This window comes from Oncorhynchus kisutch, linkage group LG15 (assembly GCF_002021735.2).
Source record: "Oncorhynchus kisutch isolate 150728-3 linkage group LG15, Okis_V2, whole genome shotgun sequence".
Classification (NCBI taxonomy): domain Eukaryota; kingdom Metazoa; phylum Chordata; class Actinopteri; order Salmoniformes; family Salmonidae; genus Oncorhynchus; species Oncorhynchus kisutch.
This window is the reverse complement of record NC_034188.2, coordinates 26,584,951-26,609,364: the sequence shown is the minus strand read 5'-3', so window position 1 is coordinate 26,609,364 and position 24,414 is coordinate 26,584,951. Positions and strand designations below refer to the sequence as shown.

Below are 24,414 nucleotides of genomic sequence, written 5' to 3'. Positions count from 1 at the left end.
TACATTACTTTGATTGAACATGATTTGGAAAGGCTCACAACTGTGTATATAAGGTCCCACAGTTGACAGTGCACGTCAAAACAAAAAACCAAGCCATGAGGTCAAAATAATTGTCCGTAGAGTTCAGAGACAGGATTATGTCATGGCACAGATCTGGGGAAGAGTACCAAAACCTTTCTGCAGCATTGAAGGTCCCCAAGAACATATTGGCCTCCATCATTCTTAAATTGAAGAAGTTTGGAACCACCAAGATTCTTCCTAGAGCTGGCCGCCCAACCAAACTGAGCAATCAGGTGTGTAAGGGCCTTGGTCAGGGAGGTGATCATCAATCCAATGGTCACTCTGACAGAGCTCCAGAGATCCCCTGTGGAGATGGGAGAACCTTCCAGAAGGACAACCATCTCGGTAGCACTTATGGTAGAGTGTCCAGACGAAAACCACTCCTCAGTAAAAGGCAAATGACAGCCCGCTTGGAGTTTGCCAAAAGACACCTAAAGGACTCTCAGACCATGAGAAACAATGGTCTGATGAAACCAAGATTGAACTCTTTGACCTGAATGCCAAGCCTCACATCTGGAGGAAACAAGGCACTGCTCATCACCTGGCCAATTCCATCCCAATGGTGAGGAATGGTGGTGGCAGAATCATGCTGTGGGGATGTTTTTCAGCAGCAGGGACTGGGAGTCTAGTCAGGATCGAGGGGAAGATGAATGGAGAAGAGAGATCCTTGATGAAAAGCTGCTCCAGAGCTCTCAGGACTTCAGACTGGGGTGAAGGTTCACCTTCCAACAGGACAGCGACCCTAAGCACACAGTCAAGACAACGCAGGAGTGGCTTCGGGACAAGTCTCTGAATGTCCTTGAGTGATGCAGCCAGAGCCCGACTTAAACCTGATCAAACATCTCTAGAGAGACTAGGGCTGTGGAAGTCATGACGTTTCATCAGCCGGTGATTGTCAAGCAAATAACTATCTGTCTCACAATAATTTACCGTTAATTAACATAAACACATTTAGCACCTCCTGGCTTTGTCATGTTCTGACCCTAGTTATTGTGTTAATTGTTTGTTTTAGTTGGTCAGGACGTGAGTTGGGTGGGCATTCTATGTTTTGTGTTTCTAGGTTGGTTTTCTGTGTTCGGCCTAGTATGGTTCTCAATCAGAGGCAGGTGTCGTTAGTTGTCTCTGATTGAGAATCATACTTAGGTAGCCTGGGTTTCACTGTTGTTTTGTGGGTGATTGTTTCCGTGTCTGTGGTTTTCACCACACGGTACTGTTTCGGTTTTGTAATTCACGTCATAATTTATTGTTTTTGTTCTAGTGTTCATTTTGTCTTCATTAAATACATTATGGACACTTACCACGCTGCATCTTGGTCCGATCCTTGCTACACCTCCTCTTCAGATGGAGAGGAGGAAAACCCTTACAGGCTTCCACACATAGCCTACGGGCCATTAAAAATGTATTAAATCCATGTAATAATAAATCCATGATTTATTTTAGACAGGTCTAAAGAAGCATGATATGAAGATAATGTAGTCTATTTCAGAGGATAATAATAGCATACTCTGAGTTGTTCTTATGTTAGGTCCTGATGTGGCTATGCCAAATGGCTGTGGGCTACATTCATTCATTTAGCAGACAAGATTTGCTTATAATTCCGTGGCATTATTTTATAGTATGAAAATACAATTGAGCAAAGCTGAATAAAATATTAATATTTTCTCTGAACGATTTGAAGGGGTGCGCACATGCTGCTTTTCTGTGTTGAGCGGTTAACAAAGAAATAGGTACTCCTATATGCTTCATTTAGATGTAATAATGTTACTTTAGTTGTTCTACAAATGTCGGGCTATAAGTTTAGATGTTTAATACGTTGTAAGGCTGCATGATGAGACTCTAATGATGATTTGAAAAAAGTCACTTGAAAGGCATGAGCTCTGCTTTGTTTTCTGCACAGGCTGCACACACTTCATCAGTCTCTCATTCCCAATTTGATAAGCACTTGATAATGCCTCGAATTTCACAGCGGCGTCCCCTTTGTGGCCGTAATGTACCCTAACAAAACTCCATGCCTTTTTGTGGCCCAGAATGCTGCATTATGCCCGTCTCCCTGAGTGTGCTGCCAATTCGAAGTGTCTCTCACTCACATGGCTCTCCGTCACTTGATCAGGTCTTTCTCACAGGCTACAAGGGAAGACAGACACCAACTGCGTGCGTCCTTAGCTGGATGGAACGACAGGGCCCTTATCGACCACTACTGATGCAGCCTGCATGAGGACATCCGACGGGAGTTGGACTGCAGGGATGGCACCATCACTTTTGACCAACTGGTGGATCTGTCCATCCAGTTGGATAGCCTGCTTGTTGCCCGCGGATGTCCAGAGAATGCTCTGATTTAGAATAGACCATTATCTTGCACCTGTATTGAAACAGTGGCAGCGGGAAAAATACACGTTATCTCTGCACTTACATAGGGAATGGAGGACACTTATCCCCTTATCTCACTTATCCACTTATTTTCATGCCAGCCAGGTCGGCTATACCCCTGTTGTAAATATAGGCAATGTGATTAATATTAGGAAAGTTGAGAAATAAATACCTGTATATTAAAGCCTATAGAAAGCTGATGGGATCCTCATCTTTTTATTAACGGCCATCACTCTGTTTTCACCCGCAATTGCATAGATATATAAAAATGTTGCGGAACATGAGCTCATGGGCTCTCATGAAGTGTTTGATTCGATTTGCATTGATGTCAGAGTGATTAGAGGGACAATAGAATGCTGAGTACAAGGCAGTTATCAAGTTTGGTTGGCTACTAATGACCAGCAGCAGCATCAGAGATTGGAGAAGCCTAATTACTGTGACTAAACAGGTAATGTGGAATTTGAATGCCTTCATTACTCATGACCGCCAGTGTGGTGGTAATACAGTCACCACAACAGCCCTAGGAGAGACCTGAAAATAGCTCTGCAGCGATGCTCCCCGTCCATTCTGACAGAGCTTGAGAGGATCTGCAGAGAAGAATGGGAGAAACTCCCCAAATACAGGTGTGCCAGGCGTGTAGCGTCCTACTCAAGAAGACGAAGACTCGAGGCTGTAATCGCTGCCAAAGGTGCTTCCACAAAGTACAAAGTAAAGGGGCTGAATACTTACGTCAATGTAATATTTGTGTTTTTATTTTTTATATAATTTGCACAAAATAAAATAAAAACTGTTTTTGCTTTGTCATGGGATATTGTGTGTAGATTGACGAGGGGGGAAAACGATTGAATCCATTTTAGAATAAGGCTGTAACGGAACAAAATGTGTAAAAAGTGAAGGAGTCTGAATACTTTCCGAATGCAATGTATTTTCATGAAATGTACATGAACAACTAAACTGTATATACTGGCCGTAGTGAGTCCTTCTGTTATTGATTGAACATGTTTTTTACCCTTTAAAGTCTCAACATACAGCCATACTAACCATTTCCATCTAAAACATGGTATTGTGTCTAGCCAACAGCTGCAACCCAAAAGGAATCAGCTGTAGCCGGCCGAAGACACCAGAGAGTCACAAACCACTATTAGGGTTGAACTTGAACTTTGTTTTGCTGATCCTCTCTGTTTCACTTCTTATTTCTCTCACCTCTCTTCCTCTCAAATACCTGTTTTTCTACCTCTCTCACTTGTTAATTTATGAAGTGAAAGAGCCTACTTATTGTGAAGAAGAAAGTAGTGTCTTCATGTCAGTGTTGGACAGCAGGGTGTGAGAGCTGACCACTGCCCTGACACAACGGATGAGGTGTTATATTCTCAGGCGCAAACATCTCTTCTTCACACTCAAAAGTAGCCTCACTTATCACATCCTGTGTTTGACATCTTAACTAAATCCATCACACATGAGACATGAAGCCATACTGGTGGTTTGTATAATGAATAAGTGAGACTTTGATGGGGCTCCTCCTCTTTCCTCTGAGTCAGAACCTATGAATAGGGTCAAAGTTTCACTTCTTATTTTGCTTGTCACAAACTGGTTGAGGTCTTCTGAGTGGCAGGAACAGCTATTTCTCATACTTTCCTTGCATTGGTTTTGTTTGTGCCGTAAAACAAATTCAGCTCTGAATAGAAAATAGAGGACTTTGTTGAAGTACCAAAGTTAATTTGATAAACTGAGACCCTGCGTTGTAAAGAGACATGGAGGCTGTTTTAGGACTGTTGGTGATCTCAGCAGGAGTATCTCATGGTAAGAAACATCTTTATATGTGTTGGTTTCCCTCTTCTTTTATGCAGAATATAATATCAGGAGTCTTCTATACATGTAGCAGAAATGACGGATGGTGATAGACAATATTCAGAACACTGTAGAAGACAGTTGTCTCTTTACTCATTGTCCCATGATAATGATCACTGACTTAATGATCCCTATCACGTTGATGCTGTTGGTTTGGTTATACTGTTAGTCGCTTATATCCTCATCTGTAAAATGATACATGACTTGACATGGGTTAGAACAGTGATAGTCACTACAGTGTCTATTTTTCTTCTTGATCTTCAGGCTTGGAAACTTCCTGTGATGTTAGACAGAATGGATCTCAGTGTTATGGAGCTCTGGGAGGAACTGTCTATCTCCAGCTGACTGATACCATGGCATATAATTACTACTCATTTTATAAAGGCTCAACTGGTGCTATGACAGAGATACTGAAAATTAAGAGAACAGTTCTAATAAGAGAGACTCCCATTATAGACAGAGTACACTTCTTTATAAACAATGGGACATTTAGGTTAAATAACACACGAAGGAATGATTCTGGTGAATACCTGTTCGAAAAATACGATTCAGAAGGGAAATCATCAGGGATCAGAGGACTACAATTGTTCATCGAAGGTAAATAACTAACTTGCCAAATAATTATTACAAATGGTAACTTTGACAAGCTCTACATATTGCTCTGGCTAAACTACACATATGTGACTGCATAATAATCAAAATAATGAGAAATGCATTTTGTGTGTAGTCATTCAACAGGAGTAATTTTTATTTTCATAGTCTACTGTAGTTGGTACATAGAGTCTTAACCACATCCATCAACATTAAATCATCTGTTGGTTATTTGAAATACAGTCATTGTGTGTCATGAATCTGCTGCTCCTGTTGACTACAGTAGTTTCTGTGGCTTTCAAGAAGAATGGCTGGTGTTGTGTTGTAATGTGTTTTTCCCTCTTACTACAGTTACATATCCTTCTTCCCCCACAGCTCCAGTGTCCAGTCCTCAGCTGTCCTCTGAGTGTCTGTCTCATGGAGAGATGAAGGTGTCCTGCTCCTCTGAGGGGGATGGTCCCCAGTACAGCTGGACTCTGGATGGACAGACGCTGAACGACACTGATGCCCCTCCTGATAATAAGACAAACACCATCACTCTGAAGAAAGGCCTGTCAGGAGATCTCACCTGTACCGTCAGAAACAACATCAACCGTAATACTGTCAGCAGGAGAATCTCACACTGTCCAGGTAATCTACTGTTTAATTTACTTTGTTAAAAAAATATTATGATCAACAATATCAAAGATTAATGATAATAATAATGATGATTATAATGATCAATGATCAATTCTTATCAATAAGAATTGACCTGTTTCAAAACAGCACTATCCATTTGCCAGTATTTACATGTAATTCAGATACGAATGTGATTACTGTTGTTTGGATTGCATACAGGGCTGATATATGTTAACTGCACCTTAAAAACATATTTTTTAACCTTATTAGGCAGACCTTATTATTATTTAATTAGGCAAGTCAGTTAAGAAGAAATTCTTATTTACAATGACGGCCTACCAAAAGGCAAAAAGGCCTCCTGCGGGGACGGGGGCCTGGGGTTAAAATGAATACAAATATACAATATAAATAAAGGACAAAACACAACAAGAGAGACAACACAACACTACATGAAGAGAGACAACACAACACTACATGAAGAGAGACAACACAACACTACATGAAGAGAGACAACACAACACTACATGAAGAGAGACAACACAACACTACATGAAGAGAGACAACACAACACTACATGAAGAGAGACAACACAACACTACATGAAGAGAGACAACACAACACTACATGAAGAGAGACAACACAACACTACATGAAGAGAGACAACACAACACTACATGAAGAGAGACAACACAACACTACATGAAGAGAGACAACACAACACTACATGAAGAGAGACAACACAACACTACATGAAGAGAGACAACACAACACTACATGAAGAGAGACAACACAACACTACATGAAGAGAGACAACACAACACTACATGAAGAGAGACAACACAACACTACATGAAGAGAGACAACACAACACTACATGAAGAGAGACAACACAACACTACATGAAGAGAGACAACACAACACTACATGAAGAGAGACAACACAACACTACATGAAGAGAGACAACACAACACTACATGAAGAGAGACAACACAACACTACATGAAGAGAGACAACACAACACTACATGAAGAGAGACAACACAACACTACATGAAGAGAGACAACACAACACTACATGAAGAGAGACAACACAACACTACATGAAGAGAGACAACACAACACTACATGAAGAGAGACAACACAACACTACATGAAGAGAGACAACACAACACTACATGAAGAGAGACAACACAACACTACATGAAGAGAGACAACACAACACTACATGAAGAGAGACAACACAACACTACATGAAGAGAGACAACACAACACTACATGAAGAGAGACAACACAACACTACATGAAGAGAGACAACACAACACTACATGAAGAGAGACAACACAACACTACATGAAGAGAGACAACACAACACTACATGAAGAGAGACAACACAACACTACATGAAGAGAGACAACACAACACTACATGAAGAGAGACAACACAACACTACATGAAGAGAGACAACACAACACTACATGAAGAGAGACAACACAACACTACATGAAGAGAGACAACACAACACTACATGAAGAGAGACAACACAACACTACATGAAGAGAGACAACACAACACTACATGAAGAGAGACAACACAACACTACATGAAGAGAGACAACACAACACTACATGAAGAGAGACAACACAACACTACATGAAGAGAGACAACACAACACTACATGAAGAGAGACAACACAACACTACATGAAGAGAGACAACACAACACTACATGAAGAGAGACAACACAACACTACATGAAGAGAGACAACACAACACTACATGAAGAGAGACAACACAACACTACATGAAGAGAGACAACACAACACTACATGAAGAGAGACAACACAACACTACATGAAGAGAGACAACACAACACTACATGAAGAGAGACAACACAACACTACATGAAGAGAGACAACACAACACTACATGAAGAGAGACAACACAACACTACATGAAGAGAGACAACACAACACTACATGAAGAGAGACAACACAACACTACATGAAGAGAGACAACACAACACTACATGAAGAGAGACAACACAACACTACATGAAGAGAGACAACACAACACTACATGAAGAGAGACAACACAACACTACATGAAGAGAGACAACACAACACTACATGAAGAGAGACAACACAACACTACATGAAGAGAGACCTAAGACAACACTACATGAAGAGAGACAACACAACACTACATGAAGAGAGACAACACTACATGAAGAGAGACAACACAACACTACATGAAGAGAGACAACACAACACTACATGAAGAGAGACAACACTACATGAAGAGAGACAACACAACACTACATGAAGAGAGACAACACTACATGAAGAGAGACAACACTACATGAAGAGAGACAACACTACATGAAGAGAGACAACACTACATGAAGAGAGACAACACAACACTACATGAAGAGAGACAACACAACACTACATGAAGAGAGACAACACAACACTACATGAAGAGAGACAACACAACACTACATGAAGAGAGACAACACAACACTACATGAAGAGAGACAACACAACACTACATGAAGAGAGACAACACAACACTACATGAAGAGAGACAACACAACACTACATGAAGAGAGACAACACAACACTACATGAAGAGAGACAACACAACACTACATGAAGAGAGACAACACAACACTACATGAAGAGAGACAACACAACACTACATGAAGAGAGACAACACAACACTACATGAAGAGAGACAACACAACACTACATGAAGAGAGACCTAAGACAACACTACATGAAGAGAGACAACACAACACTACATGAAGAGAGACCTAAGACAACACTACATGAAGAGAGACAACACAACACTACATGAAGAGAGACCTAAGACAACACTACATGAAGAGAGACAACACAACACTACATGAAGAGAGACCTAAGACAACACTACATGAAGAGAGACAACACAACACTACATGAAGAGAGACCTAAGACAACACTACATGAAGAGAGACAACACAACACTACATGAAGAGAGACCTAAGACAACACTACATGAAGAGAGACCTAAGACAACACTACATGAAGAGAGACAACACAACACTACATGAAGAGAGACCTAAGACAACACTACATGAAGAGAGACAACACAACACTACATGAAGAGAGACCTAAGACAACAATATAGCAAGGCAGCAACACATGACAACACAGCATGGTAGCTACACAACATAACAACAACATGGTAGCAACACGACATGGTAGCAACACATGACAACACAGCATGGTAGCTACACAACATAACAACAACATGGTAGCAACACAACATGGTAGCAACACAACATGGTACAAACATTATTGGGCACAGACAACAGCACAAAGGGCTAAAAGGTAGAGACAACAATACATCACACAAAGCAGCCACAACTGTCAGTAAGAGTGTCCAAGGTTAAGTCTTTGAATGAAGAGATTGACATAAAACTGTCCAGTTTGAGTGTTTGTTGCACCTCATTCCAGTCGCTGGCTGCAGTGAACTGAAAAGAGGAGCAACCCAGGGATGTGTGTGCTTTGGAGACTTTTTAAAGAATATGACTGGCAGAACCGGTGTTGTATCTGGAGGATGTGGGCTGCAGTAGATATCTCAGATAAACAGGAGTGAGGCCTAAGAGGGTTTTATAAATGAGCATCAACCAGTGGGTCTTGAGAGATGACCAGTTTACAGAGGTGACCAGTTTACAGAGGAGTATAGAGTGCAGTGATGTGTCCTATAAGGAGCATTGGTGGCAAATCTGATGGCCAAATGGTAAAGAACATCTAGCCACTCGAGAGATTAGGGATTAATTTTCAGGTTACACTACCCAAAAGGGACTAATTTCACGGAATGACCCTCTTGAAGTAGCAGCATCATAGCATTTGGCACATCTCAACTCAGATATGTGATTCCTTTAAATGTTTTATTGCCACCAGGGTTTATATATGTTAACTGTATTAATTGTTATTTATTAGGGATCCTCATTAGCTGTTGCCAGGACAGCAGCTAGTTTTCTTGGAGTCCAAACACATTAAGGAACAAAAGATAAACAGCAAGTCATATAACATTATTACACCACAACATATCTGCAATACAAAATGTAGAATAAGACCATACAACAATATTACAATGTATGTGTGTGTAGAGTGCATGTGCTAGCGTTTGTGTGCGTATGTGTTTGTCTGTACCCGTGTCTCTTACAGTAGCCACAGTTCCATAAGGTGTATTTTTTCTTTATCTGATTCCACTGCTTGCTTCAGTTACCTGATGATGTGGAATAGAGTTCCACATCATGAATAGTGCATGTGCTAGCATTTGTGTGCATTTGTCTGTGCCTGTGTGTGTGTCTCTTACAGTAGCCACAGTTCCATAACCGCTAGCGGAACCCCCCCGAAACAGCCAGGGAAAGTGCAGGGTGCCACATAAAAAAATATAATAATTCATAATAAACATTTCTCAAGCATACAAGTATTTTACACAATTTTAAAGATACAATTCTCGTTAATCCAGCCACAGTGTCTGATTTCAAAAAGGATTTACAGCGAAAGCACCACAAATGATTATATTAGGTCACCACCAAGTCACAGAAAACCACAGACATCTTTCCAACCAAAGAGAGGAGTCACAAAAACCAGAAATAGAGATAAAATTAATCACTTACCTTTGAAGATCTTCATCAGATGACACTCATAGGACTTCATGTTACACATAACATGCATGTGTTGTTTGATAAAGTTCATATTTATACAACAAAATCTGAGTTTACATTGGCGCTTTACTTTCAGTAGTTCTAAAACACGCGGTGATTGTGCAGAGAGCCACATCAATTTACAGAAATACTCATAATAAACATTGATAAAGATACGACTATTATACATGGAACTTTAAATAAACTTCTCCTTAATGCAACCGCTGTGTCAGATTTCAAAAAAGCTTTACGGAGAAAGAAAACGATGCAATAATCTGAGTACAGCCTTTAGACAACAAAAAAGCCCAAAAGATACCCGACATATTAGGTAGTAAACATTACTCAGAAATAGAATTTGAAATATTCACTTACCTTTGATTATCTTCATCAGAATGCACTCCCAGGATTCCCAGTTCCACCATAAATGCTTGATTTCGATAATGTCCATCAGTTATGTCCAAATATCTTCTTTTGTTAGGGCGTTTGATAAACAAATCCAAAAGTGCGTTCAGGTCGCGCTGAACGTCGGACGAAAAGTTTAAAAAGTTCAGTTACAGCCCATAGAAACATGCCAAACCAAGTATGGAATAAATCTTTAGGATGTTTTTAACATAAAACTTCATTAATTTTCCAACCGGACAATTCCTATGTCTGTACAAATGAAGTGGAACGTAGCTACCTTTCACGTGAGCGCGCCAGACCGAGGCTGTGGCACTCTGCCAGACCACTACCTCAAAGAGCCCTTATGAGCCCCTCCTTTAGAGTATAATCCTCAAAACAGGTTCTAAATACTGTTGACATCTAGTGGAAGCCTTGGGAAGTGAAACATAACTAATATCACACGGTATCTTCAATGGGGACTGAGGTGATAAACTACAAACCTCAGATTTCCCACTTCCTGTTTGGATTTTTTCTCAGGTTTTTGCCTGCTGTATGAGTTCTGTTATGCTCACAGACATCATTCAAACAGTTTTAGAAACTTCAGAGTGTTTTCTGTCCAGATTTTCTAATTATATGCATATTCTAGCTTTTACGGCTGAGTAGCAGGCAGCTTAATTTGGGCACGTTTTTCATCCAAGCTACCCAATACTGCCCCCTACCCCAAAGAAGTTAAACAGCTTGTCAACACTTCTTACAAAAACAGGTAGTGATGAAGTAAATCTCTCCTCCACTTTGAGCCATGAGAGATTGACATGCATATTATTAATGTTAGTTTTACATTTACATTTAAGGGCCAGACAATCCAGTGTTACTTCAAGCAGTTTAGTCGCCTCAATTTACTCAATTTGCACACTATTCATTACAATATTTAGTTGAGGTTTAGTGAATGATTTGTCCCAAATACAATGCTTTTAGTTTTTGAAATATTTAGGACAAACTTATTCCTTGCCAACCATTCTGAAACTAACTGCAGCTTTTTGTTAATTGTTGCAGTCATTTTAATCGATGTAGTAGCTGACGTGGATATAGTGTTGAGTCATCTGCATACATAGATTAACAAATTGTCAAATAGGAGAGGCAATATTGTTCGCTATTATCCTCAGTCATTTTCCATCCAAGTTGTCAGACGCCGGTGGCTTGTCATTGTTGATAGACAAAAATAATTTTTTCACCTCTTCCACACTCACTTTACGGAATTCAAAATTGCAATGCTTGTCTTTCATAATTTGTTCAGTTATGCTTGGATGTGTAGTGTTGGCATTTGTTGCTGGCATGTCATGTATAAGTTTGCTAATCTTGCCAATTAAGAAATCATTAAAGTAGTTGGAAATATCAGTGGGTTTTGTGATGAATGAGCCATCTGATTCAAAGAATGTTGGAGCTGAGTTCACTTTTTTTGCCCAACATTTCATTTAAGGTGTTCCAAAGGTTATTACTATCAATGTTTATGTCATATATATTTGTTTCATGGTATAGATTCTTCTTATTTTTATGAATTCTTTTCACGTCTTCTCAATTTGCAGTACGTTTGCCAACCGGTTGTGCTGCCAGACTTATTTGCCATTCCTTTTGCAACATCCATCTCAGCCATACCATTTTTCAATTTCTCGCAAATCCAAGGGGATTTAACATTTCTTCAGTCATTTTCTTAATGGGTGCATGCTTATTCGTAACTGGAATAAGCAATTTCATAGATGTGTCTCCTCATTGCACCACAGACCAGCAAATCTTTTTTACACCATCAACATAAGAATCACTACAATACTTATCGTATGACCTCTTATACCCTATATTAGGCGCACCATTTGGAACTTTGGTTTTCCGATATGTGGCTACTATATTGTGATCACTACATCCAATGGATTTGGAAACTGCTTTAAAGCGAATTTCTGCTAATTTAGTAAAGATGTGATACATGATGATGATTTAATTCCTGTGCTGTTTATAGATATACCTTAATGCAACCGCTGTGTCTGATTTCAAAAAAACTTTACGGAATAAGCAAACCATGCAATAATCTGAGACGGCGCTCAGAAAAATAGTCAAAATAGCCGCTATGTTGGTGTCAACATAAACAAGAATTTACATGATAAATATTCCCTTACCTTTGATGATCTTCATCAGAAAGCCTCCCAGGAATCCCAGGTCCACAATAAATGTTTGTTTTGTTCGATAATGTCCGTTATTGATGTCCAAATACCTCCTTTTTTTAGCGTGTTTGGTATACATATCCAAACGCTCATTCTGGTCAGCGTTACGTCGGACAAAAACTTCAAAAAGTTATATTACAGGTCGAAGAAATATTTCAAACTAAGTACAGAATCAATCATTAGGATGTTTTTAACATATAGCTTCAATAAAGTTCCAACCAGAGTATTCCTTTGTGTCTTGATGAGCAATGGAACGCAAGTGGATACCATGAGGAATGCGCGTGATCAGAAAATAGCTGACTGCCAGTCACCTGATACATTCTGCTCTCATTCAGTCCCACAACACAGTAGAAGTCTCATTCAAATTTCTATAGACGGTTGACATCTAGTGGAAGCCCTCGAAGTGCAACATCATTAATATCTCAATGGGATATCAATGGGAACTGTGGTGAATTCATACCAAGCTCAGATTTCTCACTTCCTGTTTTGATTTCTCCTCAGGATTTTGCCTGCCATATGAGTTCTGTTATACTCACAGACATCATTCAAACAGTTTTAGAAACTTTAGAGTGTTTTCTGTCCAATAACAATAATAATGATATGCAAATATTTGCAACTGAGACTGAGCAGCAGGCCGTTTACTTTGGGAACCTTATTCATCCAAGCTACTCAATACTGCCTCCGGCCATCAGAAGTTAACTACCCTGGTAAGCTGAACCAGGTTGCAGGCGCTAGTTACAGTTTGAAGATTTTGTGGGGAACTTCACATACATTATCAAGCCAGATTGCAAGATGGCGCCGACAGACATGGCAGCTCTGCTTCTAGCCCCTAAGCAACTCTGCAGTATTTTGTTTTTTTGGGTGCTATTTCTTATTTTATTAGCCTAGAACTTTTTTTTGTGTCATTTCATACAGCCGGAAAAAACTTTTGCATATCAGAGAGGCAGTAAATCACCAGCATTACGATCAGGAATTTCCCAAATTGGATCCTTTATTTGTAACCCAGGGTAATTGAACTTATCCCAGAGGCTGCAACAAGAAGATGCCGAGGGTGAAGAGGTATTCGGAGTGGACTTCTAGTTCGACTAAGGAGGCTTGCATACCATTCCCTGCTTCCAAGTATTTTACCTGCTAATGTTCAGTCTCTGGACAATAAAGTAGACGAGCTTAGGGCGAGGATCTCCTTTCAGAGAGACATCAGGGACCATAACATACTCTGTTTCACAGAATCATTGCTCTCTCTGGATATACTGTCCCCGTCCATACAGCCAGCTGGGTTCTCAGTACATTGCGCATACAGGGTAAAATAACTCTCCAGGAAGAAGAAATGCAGTGGTGTATGTTTCATGATTTACTACTCATGGTGTGATTCTGATAATGTAGAAAAAGTCATTTTGTTCACCCGACCTAGTATACCTCACAATAAAATGCAGACCGTATTACCTCCCAAGATAATTATCTTCGGTTATAGTCACAGCCGTGAATATTCCCATTCAAGCCGATACCATGACGGCCCTAAAGGAACTACACAATACCTTTTGCAAACTGGAAACCACATGTCCTGAGGCCGCATTTATTGTAGCTGGGGATTTTACGAATGCAAATTTGAGGAAAACGCAACCGAAGTTCTTTCAACACACTGACTGTAGTATTTCCGCTGCTAAAATGCTCAACCACTGTTATTCTCCCTTATGGGATGCCTACAAGGCCCTCCCCCACCCTCCCTTAACCTCTCTGGGATATGTGGGACGCTAGCATCCCACCTGGCCAAAAGCCAGTGAAAATGCAGAGCGCCAAATTCAAATCTAACTTTCATGAAATCACACATGCAAGATAACAAATTAAAGCTTCACTTGATGTGAATCCAGCCAACATGTCAGATTTCAAAAAGGCTTCTCGGCAAAAGCAAACAATGCTATTATCTGAGGATAGCACCCCAGTAAACAAAGAGAGAGAAGCATATTTCAACCCTGCAGGCGCGACACAAAACGCAGAAATAAAAAATATAATTCATGCCTTACTTTTGACGAGCTTCTTTTGTTGGCACTCCAATATGTCCCATAAACATCACAAATGGTCCTTTTGTTCAATTAATTCCGTCGATATATATCCAAAATGTCAATTTATTTGGCGCGTTTTATTTAAAAAAAAACACAGGTTCCAACTTGCGCAACGTGACTACAAAATATCTCAAAAGTTACCTGTAAACTTTGCCAAAACATTTCAAATTACTTTTGTAATAAAACTTTAGGTATTATTTTACGTAAATAATCGATAGAATTGAAGACGGGATGATCTGTGTTCAATACAGGAGGAAAACAAACTGTAGCTAGCTTTCTGATCACGCGCCTCTAACAGTACACTTCAAGTGACCCTCGTTCTGAACAGTGCTACTTCTTCATTACACAAAGGAAAAACCTCAACCAATTTCTAAAGACTGTTGACATCCAGCGGAAGCGATGGGAACTGCAAGAAGGTCCCTTTGAAATCTGGATTCCCAATGAAATCCCATTGAAAAGAGAGTGACCTCAAAATAAAAAATCTGAATGGTTCGTCCTCAGGGTTTTGCCTGCTAAATAAGTTCAGTTATACTCACAGACATGATTCAAACAGTCGACGCTGGACAGGCGGGAAACTCTGGCGACGCCGGACAGGCGGGAGACTCTGGCGACGCCGGACAGGCGGGCTAGTAGCTAAGCTACGGTAAACAACTTCAGGCTTTTTGGTCTGGAAGGATCCCGGGACAGATTGTAGCTGTCCCAGCAGCTGAGGCTAACCGCGATGCAGGATCCCGGGACAGATTGTAGCTGTCCCAGCAGCTGAGGCTAACCGCGATGCAGGATCCCGGGACAGATTGTAGCTGTCCCAGCAGCTGAGGCTAACCGCGATGCAGGATCCCGGGACAGATTGTAGCTGTCCCAGCAGCTGAGGCTAACCGCGATGCAGGATCCCGGGACAGATTGTAGCTGTCCCAGCAGCTGAGGCTAACCGCGATGCAGGATCCCGGGACAGATTGTAGCTGTCCCAGCAGCTGAGGCTAACCGCGATGCAGGATCCCGGGACAGATTGTAGCTGTCCCAGCAGCTGAGGCTAACCGCGATGCAGGATCCCGGGACAGATTGTAGCTGTCCCAGCAGCTGAGGCTAACCGCGATGCAGGATCCCGGGACAGATTGTAGCTGTCCCAGCAGCTGAGGCTAACCGCGATGCAGGATCCCGGGACAGATTGTAGCTGTCCCAGCAGCTGAGGCTAACCGCGATGCAGGATCCCGGGACAGATTGTAGCTGTCCCAGCAGCTGAGGCTAACCGCGATGCAGGATCCCGGGACAGATTGTAGCTGTCCCAGCAGCTGAGGCTAACCGCGATGCAGGATCCCGGGACAGATTGTAGCTGTCCCAGCAGCTGAGGCTAACCGCGATGCAGGATCCCGGGACAGATTGTAGCTGTCCCAGCAGCTGAGGCTAACCGCGATGCAGGATCCCGGGACAGATTGTAGCTGTCCCAGCAGCTGAGGCTAACCGCGATGCAGGATCCCGGGACAGATTGTAGCTGTCCCAGCAGCTGAGGCTAACCGCGATGCAGGATCCCGGGACAGATTGTAGCTGTCCCAGCAGCTGAGGCTAACCGCGATGCAGGATCCCGGGACAGATTGTAGCTGTCCCAGCAGCTGAGGCTAACCGCGATGCAGGATCCCGGGACAGATTGTAGCTGTCCCAGCAGCTGAGGCTAACCGCGATGCAGGATCCCGGGACAGATTGTAGCTGTCCCAGCAGCTGAGGCTAACCGCGATGCAGGATCCCGGGACAGATTGTAGCTGTCCCAGCAGCTGAGGCTAACCGCGATGCAGGATCCCGGGACAGATTGTAGCTGTCCCAGCAGCTGAGGCTAACCGCGATGCAGGATCCCGGGACAGATTGTAGCTGTCCCAGCAGCTGAGGCTAACCGCGATGCAGGATCCCGGGACAGATTGTAGCTGTCCCAGCAGCTGAGGCTAACCGCGATGCAGGATCCCGGGACAGATTGTAGCTGTCCCAGCAGCTGAGGCTAACCGCGATGCAGGATCCCGGGACAGATTGTAGCTGTCCCAGCAGCTGAGGCTAACCGCGATGCAGGATCCAAAGTTAAAAAGTATGTAAATAAAACTTTGCAAGGAAACACTGTCGCAACTTTCAAAAACAATAAACTGAGGAGACAAAGATTTCAGGGATTGAGGCTAATAATACCCTACAACAGTTGCCCCCACAACTGTGATGGAGGCAACCACTGGTAAGAGGCATGAAACCTTAGTAATTGCTCAACACAATAAATTATTTTACTGCAGTCTCCCTTCATCAGAACATTCAGCAGAAATCTCCTCATGGGCTAGTAGGTTTTATGTTGATAGCAGATCTTACTGCAGTTCATTTTTATGGATTTGATTAATTAGCTGATTAGTTCATTTAGGTCTTATACCTTCTCCCTTCTGTCCCCCAGTATCAGGGTTCAATGTGTTTGTTTATTTCCAACTTGCTGAAGTCTTCATTCTGCTGACAATCTGTCTGGGATCATACTGGTTTTACAAGAAGAAAACCTGTCTTCAAGAACAAGGTCAGTAATGCATCACTGTACCTTTTGTTTAACGTATTTTGTCTGATAAGTAACATTGTATTATTCTTCTTAATTCGCTCTCCCCCCTCTCTCTCTCTCGCTCTCTCTCTCTCTCTCTCTCTCTCTCTCACACACTCACTTTTTCTCTCTCTCCAGATGATGGTGAGTAAGCAGAGTGTTTGCAGTCTCTCAGGTTGATCACGGTGGGACTCTAAGAGGGGTGTTGATGTCATGAAAGTTGCCATGGAGACCACGACTAATGATGATGTTATACTGCTTATTGCTGTTTTACTCTTAATCAAGCTCAAACTCAAAGCACAGTCACATATTTAGTTCTTTTGACATACGTCTTCATAGTTTCATAATGTTCCTTCAGACCTGCACTTAACAAAGTAATAATGAATGATCTATGCGATGGTATTTATTTAATGGATTTTAACTCTTGAATTGTAGTGTTTTTGCGGTTTTTCATTTGTACATACAGTTTTTTATAAACCAATGAAAATGCTATTGTGTTTTTGAAAAATAAATTTTCTTTCGTATTCGAATGTGACCTAAGGCCTTCACAAACATATTTTTATTTTGCGATAGCAAATATGTAGAGTTCAAAAGGTACCTGCACTCAAAACTATGAAAAGGAATGCAAAAATAATGCACTTAATTTAATCAATGCTCAAAAGAATACAAAAAGGTTATTGAAAACAAAAACAGAGGATGCATTTTGACCACATGTTTTTATTAGTGCTGGGGAACTGTAACAGACACTTCCATTCTTACTGTAACTTCATCATGTTTTGATTTGATGTGGTATTTGTGCGATTTTGAATGCATTGAAATAAAATCAAGCTACTTACTATTCTGGACCTTCAGAATGGCACCAAAGGAGATGACTGTCGTTTTACGATCCCATAACCAATTGTGCTATTATGTATGTTTTTTTTCGCATTATTTTGAACATAATGTTTCTGCCATTGTGTCTTATGACCGAAAAAAGCTTCTAGATGTCAGAACAGCGATTTCTCACCCCATGCTGGAGGAATACTTTATCTTCAACGAGAAGGACGGGATGGATGTATTTCAGACGCCTTACAAGACCCTCATCCCCATCATTCACAGGAGAAAGAGACAGGGGTATTGGGGACGAAGGTCTGGGTGCCTTGTAAGGAGGGTAGTCTACCTTTACCATCGGTCCTATTAGCCAACATACAATCAATCGATAATAAAATAGACAAACTGCGATCATGTATATCCACCAACCGGACTGTCACGATGTATAATGATAGGAGACAGGTGCAGGAATACGAAATAGGGTTTTTCTATTTCTCCAACCAAAATAGCGTACGTCATGAACATGATGAGGACGAAGCCCAAAACAAACATTTACATATATAACACAGGGCTGTAACCCAAACAAAGAGTGAGGTGTAACCCTCTAATAAATACACTGGACGAGACCTGTAATAACAATACACAGGAAGAGACCTGTAATAACAAGTGCACACTAACACGGTAACACGCAAGCCGATACAAGAGAGCACAGGTACTCTCAAGACCAACGGACATGGAACAATAATCAGCAAGGACAATGGGGAACAGAGGGCACATATATACACATACTAATCAGGGAGAATGTGCGTAATGAGACAAGACAGTCCTGGGTTTCGGGTAATCATCCAGTTCAGTGATGCCTAGAAGGTGGGTGACGTAGACCTCCGGAGCTGGTGAACGGAATGAGCAGCATTACCGGGGGAATCCGTGACAGGGACATAAAAAAATGTAATATCTTATGTTTCATCCGAGTCGTGGGTGAACGACGACATGAATAACATACAGCTTTCAAGCTTTTTCGATAGGATAGAACAGCGACCTCTGGTAAGACAAGGGGTGGCGGTCTATGCATATTTGTAAACAACAGCTGGTGCACGAAATCTAAGGAAATCTGGAGGTCTTGCTCTCCTGAGGTAGAGTATCTCATCATAAGCTGTAGACCACACTATTTACCAAGAGAGTTTTCATATGTATTTTTCGTAGCTGTCTATATACCATCACAAACCGAAGCTGGCACTAAAACCGCACTCAACGAGCTGTATACGGCCATAAGCAAACAGGAAAATGCTCATCCAGAGGCGGTGCTCCTAGTGGCCGGGGACATTAATGCAGGGAAACTCAAATCCGTATGGTCTCATTTCTACCAGTATGTTAAATGTGCAACCAGATGGAAAACAACTCTACACCACATTTACTCCAAACACAGGGACACGTACAAAGCTCTCCCTCGCCCTCCATTTGGCAAATCTGACCTTAATTCTATCCTCCTGATTCCTGCTTACAAGCAAAAACAAAAGCAGGAAGCATCAGTGACTCGTTCAATTAGAAAGTGTTCAGATGAAGCAGATTCTAAACTACAGGACTGTTTTGCGAGCACAGACTGGAATATGTTCCGGGATTCTTCCGATGACATTGAGGAGTAGACCACATCAGTCACTGGCTTCATCAATAAGTGCATCGATGACGTCGTCCCCACAGTGACTGTACGTACATACCCCAACCAGAAGCCATGGAATACAGGCAACATCCACACTGAGCTAAAGGGTAGAACTGCTGCTTTCAAGGAGCGGGACTCTAACCCGGAAGCTTTTAAAAAATCTCGCTATGCCCTCCGACAAACCATCAAAATGGCAAAGCGTCAATACAGGGCTAAGATTGGATCGTACTGCACTGACTCTGGTGCTCGCAGGATGTGGCAGGGCTCGCAAACTAATACAGACTACAAAGGGAAGCACAGCCGTGAGCTGCCCAGTGACACGAGCCTACCAGACGATCTATAATATTTATATGCTTGCTTCGAGGAAAGTAACATTGAAGAATGCATGAGAGCATCAGCTGTTCCGTAGGACTGGCTCAAACGCATTAAGAAAGAAAGAAACTCCACAAATTAACTTTTAACAAGGCACATTTGTTAATTGGGAAAGGGGTACCGCTAGTGCCCGGCCTCGACAACATCCGGTGAAATTGCAGAGCGCGAAAGTCAAAATACAAAAGTAGTAATACTAAAAATGAATGAAAACACTGGAGTTTTAAACACCATTATTTAGCTTTGAATCTTGGTAATCGAACCACTTTGTCCGATTTACAAAAGGCTTTATGGCAAAAGCATAGCATTTGATCGTCTGAGGACAGCGCCTCACTCAGTTCCTGCATTAACATAAATTCATAACCTGCACAGGTGTCACAAAACTCAAAAACAGCGATAAAATAAATCACTTACCTTTGAAGATCTTCATCTTTTTGCAATCCAAAGGGTCCCAGTTACACAATAATGGTCTCTTTGTTCAATAAAGTCCTTCTTTATTTCCATTTATTTGGCGCGTTTGATTCAGAAATACACCTGTTCCAACTCGCCCATGCCTACAAAGGAATCTAAAAAGTTACCGGTAAACTTTGTCCAAACAATTCAAACAATGTTTCTAATCCAACTTCAGGTACCCTAATATGTAAATAATCGATCGAAATTCACCCAATTTATTGTGGGAAGCTTGTGGAATGCTACCCGAGATGTTTGACCCAAGTTAAACCATTTAAAGGCAATGCTACCAAATACTAATTGAGTGTATGTAAACTTCTGACCCACTGAGAATGTGATGAAAGAAATAAAAGCTGAAATAAATCATTCTCTCTACTATTATTCGGACATTTCACATTCTTAAAATGAAGTGGTGATCCTAACTGACCTAAAACAGGGATTTTTTTACTAGGATTAAATGTCAAGAATTGTGAAAAACTGAGTTTAAATGTATTTGGCTAAGGTGTATGTAAACTGGGTATCTACAAGGCCATGAATAGGCAGCGCTGTGGATTGGCATTTCCCTGATAACTGTATTGAAGACACATTTTAAATGAAGAAGTTAGACATAACATTTGTGTCATTGCTAATTATTTTCTCACAGGGAGTAGTTATTTTAGATTAGCTGAATGTTTACTGAGGTTTGTACTTAAATAGGACAACCCATATGTATGAGAGCTGTTTTGGTATCTTCCCTGTATAAAGGGGGTGGGCACAAGGGGCGGTCGGCCGAGGAGAGAGCCAGAGACCGTCTGGGAGTCGATGGAGCAGTTTGAGGAGGGATATCGGAGGGAGATGTTGGTTAAGAGTATTCTGCAGTGCAGGCGTCCTGAAGAGCGTGTCATCAGTCCGGTGAAACCTGTGCCGGCTCCACGCACCAGGCCTCCAGTGCGCGTTCCCAGCTTGGTACATCCTGTGTCGGCTCCCTGCACTCGCCCTGAGAAATGTGTCATCAGTCCGGTGAAACCTGTGCCAGCACCACACGCCAGGCCTCCAGTTCGCCTTCCCAGCCCGGTACGTCCTGTGCCAGCTCCCCGCACTCGCCCTGAAGAGCGTGTCACCACTCCATTGCAACCTGTGCCGGCTCCATGCACCAGGCCTACAGTGCGCCTTCCCAGCCTGGTGGGTCCTGTGCCATCTCCCCGCACCAGGCCGCCAGTGCGCTTCCCAAGCCCAGTATGTCTGGTGCCGGCTCCCCACACCAGGCCTCCAGTGCGCCTCCACAGCCCGGTACGTCCAGTGCCGGCTCCCCGCACTCGTCCACCAGTGCGTGTGTACAGTCCGGAGTCTCCAGCGATGGTCTACGGTCCGGAGCCTCCACAGACGGTCCACGGTCCGGAGACTCCAGTGAAGGTCTACAGCCCGGAACCTCCAGCAACGGTTCACAGTCCAGAGATTCCAGCAACGGTTCACAGTCCAGAGCTTCCAGCGACTGTTCACAGTCCAGAGCATCCAGCGACGGTTCACGGTCCACAGCTTCCAGTGACGGTCCACGGTCCACTGCTTCCAGTGACGGTCCACGGCCCGGAGCTTCCTGCGTCGGTGCCATGGCCGGAGCCTTCCACTGTGCCGGTGCCCAGTCCGGCCACGGCATCCAGTCCCGCTCCATGGCCGGAGCCTTCCTCTGCGCCGGTGCTCAGTTCGGGCACGGCGTCCAGTCCCGCTTCATGGCCGGAGCCTTCCTCTGTGCCGGTGCTCAGTTCGGGCACGGCGTCCAGTTCGGGCACGGCGTCCAGTCCCGCTCCATGGCCGAGATTCCAGCAACGGTTCACAGTCCAGAGCTTCCAGCGACTGTTCACAGTCCAGAGCATCCAGCGACGGTTCACGGTCCACAGCTTCCAGTGACGGTCCACGGTCCACTGCTTCCAGTGACGGTCCACGGCCCGGAGCTTCCTGCGTCGGTGCCATGGCCGGAGCCTTCCACTGTGCCGGTGCCCAGTCCGGCCACGGCATCCAGTCCCGCTCCATGGCCGGAGCCTTCCTCTGCGCCGGTGCTCAGTTCGGGCACGGCGTCCAGTCCCGCTTCATGGCCGGAGCCTTCCTCTGTGCCGGTGCTCAGTTCGGGCACGGCGTCCAGTCCCGCTCCATGGCCGCAGCCTTCCTCTGCGCCGGTGCTCAGTTCGGGCACGGCGTCCAGTCCCGCTCCATGGCCGGAGCATTCCTCTGCGCCGGTGCTCAGTTCGGGCACGGCGTCCAGTCCCGCACCATGGCCGGAGCCTTCCTCTGCGCCGGTGCTCAGTTCGGGCACGGCGTTCAGTCCCGCTCCATGGCCAGAGCCTTCCTCTGCGCCGGTGCTCAGTTCGAGCACCCGCTCCATGGCCGGAGACTTCCTCTGCGCCGGTGCGCAGTGTTTCCCTGACACCAACTTAGTCAGTGCTCAACTGCTAGATGAACTTAATGCACTCCTCCAAGGAGGAACAACCATCCCTGGTGCAAGAAAGGTTGAGCAACACTGTTACACCACTCAGGTCATGTGTTCACTCCGTGGTGGAAAAAGTACCAAATTGTCACACTTGAGTAAATGTAAAATACCTTCATAGAAAATGACTCAATAAAAGTGAAAGTCACCCAGCAAAATACTACTTGAGTAAAAGTCTAAGTATTTGGCTTTAAATATCCTGTAAATTTAATTGCAAGTATCAAAAGTATGAATAATTTCCTATTCCTTATATTAAGCAAACCAGACAGCACCATTTTCTTTTCTTTAATTTTTAAAAGATTGTGTCCAACAATCAGACATAATTTCCAAATGAAGTATTTGTGTTTAGTGAGTCTGCCAGATCAGAGGCAGTAGGGATGACTAGGGATGTTATCTTGTTAAGTGTGTGAATTGGACCATTTTCCTGTCTAGCTAAGCATTCAAAATGTAATGAGTACATTTGGGGAAAAGTATGGAGTAAAAAGTATTTTCTTGTTGTCAAAAATATAAATAGTAAAGTACAGATACCCCAAAACATTACACCACTGTGTTGACTGTGAGCGTTCTAATTTTATATAACTAGGCAAGTCAGTTAAGAACAAATTCTTATTTACAATAACCTAGGAACAGTGGGTTAACTGCCTTGTTCAGGGGCAGAATGCGAGGAAGCAATCTAGCAACCTTTCGGTTACTGACCCAATGCTCTAACCACCGGTAGCCACCTGTGGTTCCACATCAGGGCTGCAGGTGGCTACCGGTGGTTAGAGCATTGGGTCAGTAACCGAAAGGTTGCTAGATTGCTTCCTCGCATTCTGCCCCTGAACAAGGCAGTTAACCCACACCTATTCCATAAAAAATCAAGTTGTTTTTTAATAGACCTTTTGTTTGTGAACTGAATTAACGTTGAAGGCCACAGAAAATGTTACGGCAGGTCAGATATGTTCCCCTGGATGCTATTGTTAATGAAGGGATGATGCCTCTATATGCTAGCCTGGTTCCATTCTGTATATGCTCTGTAGCCACCTCTTCTGTCATTTGCACTGCTATCATTGTCGGGCCAACGACCTTTCAGTTACTGGGCCAACGCTCTGACCTCAAGGCTACCTGGTGTCAGAGAAGGCTACTTTTTTTTTTGTTTGTTTATGCAACATATGATGTAATGCATAATAACTGATTCCAATAATGTATAGATGTCATGAATTATAGATGACGCCAATAGAAAATGTGTTTGACTGTGATTTTTGTTTTTGATTGGTTCACTGTGGAGTGACACTTTAATAACTGTTTCTAACT

General features: G+C 42.9%; 1 protein-coding gene across 1 annotated transcript in view; it reads left to right on the top strand.

Moving 5' to 3' along the window:
* The first annotated feature begins 3,958 nt into the window (after nucleotides 1-3,958).
* The window catches only part of LOC109905075 (flocculation protein FLO11), a 35,164-nt gene continuing 14,708 nt past the window's right edge, over nucleotides 3,959-24,414 (top strand). The window contains exons 1-4 of the mRNA XM_031791380.1: nucleotides 3,959-4,227; nucleotides 4,540-4,872; nucleotides 5,242-5,496; nucleotides 17,516-23,219. Of these exons, the coding sequence (XP_031647240.1) occupies nucleotides 21,791-23,219 (1,429 nt within the window). The 5' untranslated portion in view covers nucleotides 3,959-4,227; nucleotides 4,540-4,872; nucleotides 5,242-5,496; nucleotides 17,516-21,790. The remainder of the gene's footprint in view (nucleotides 4,228-4,539; nucleotides 4,873-5,241; nucleotides 5,497-17,515; nucleotides 23,220-24,414) is intronic.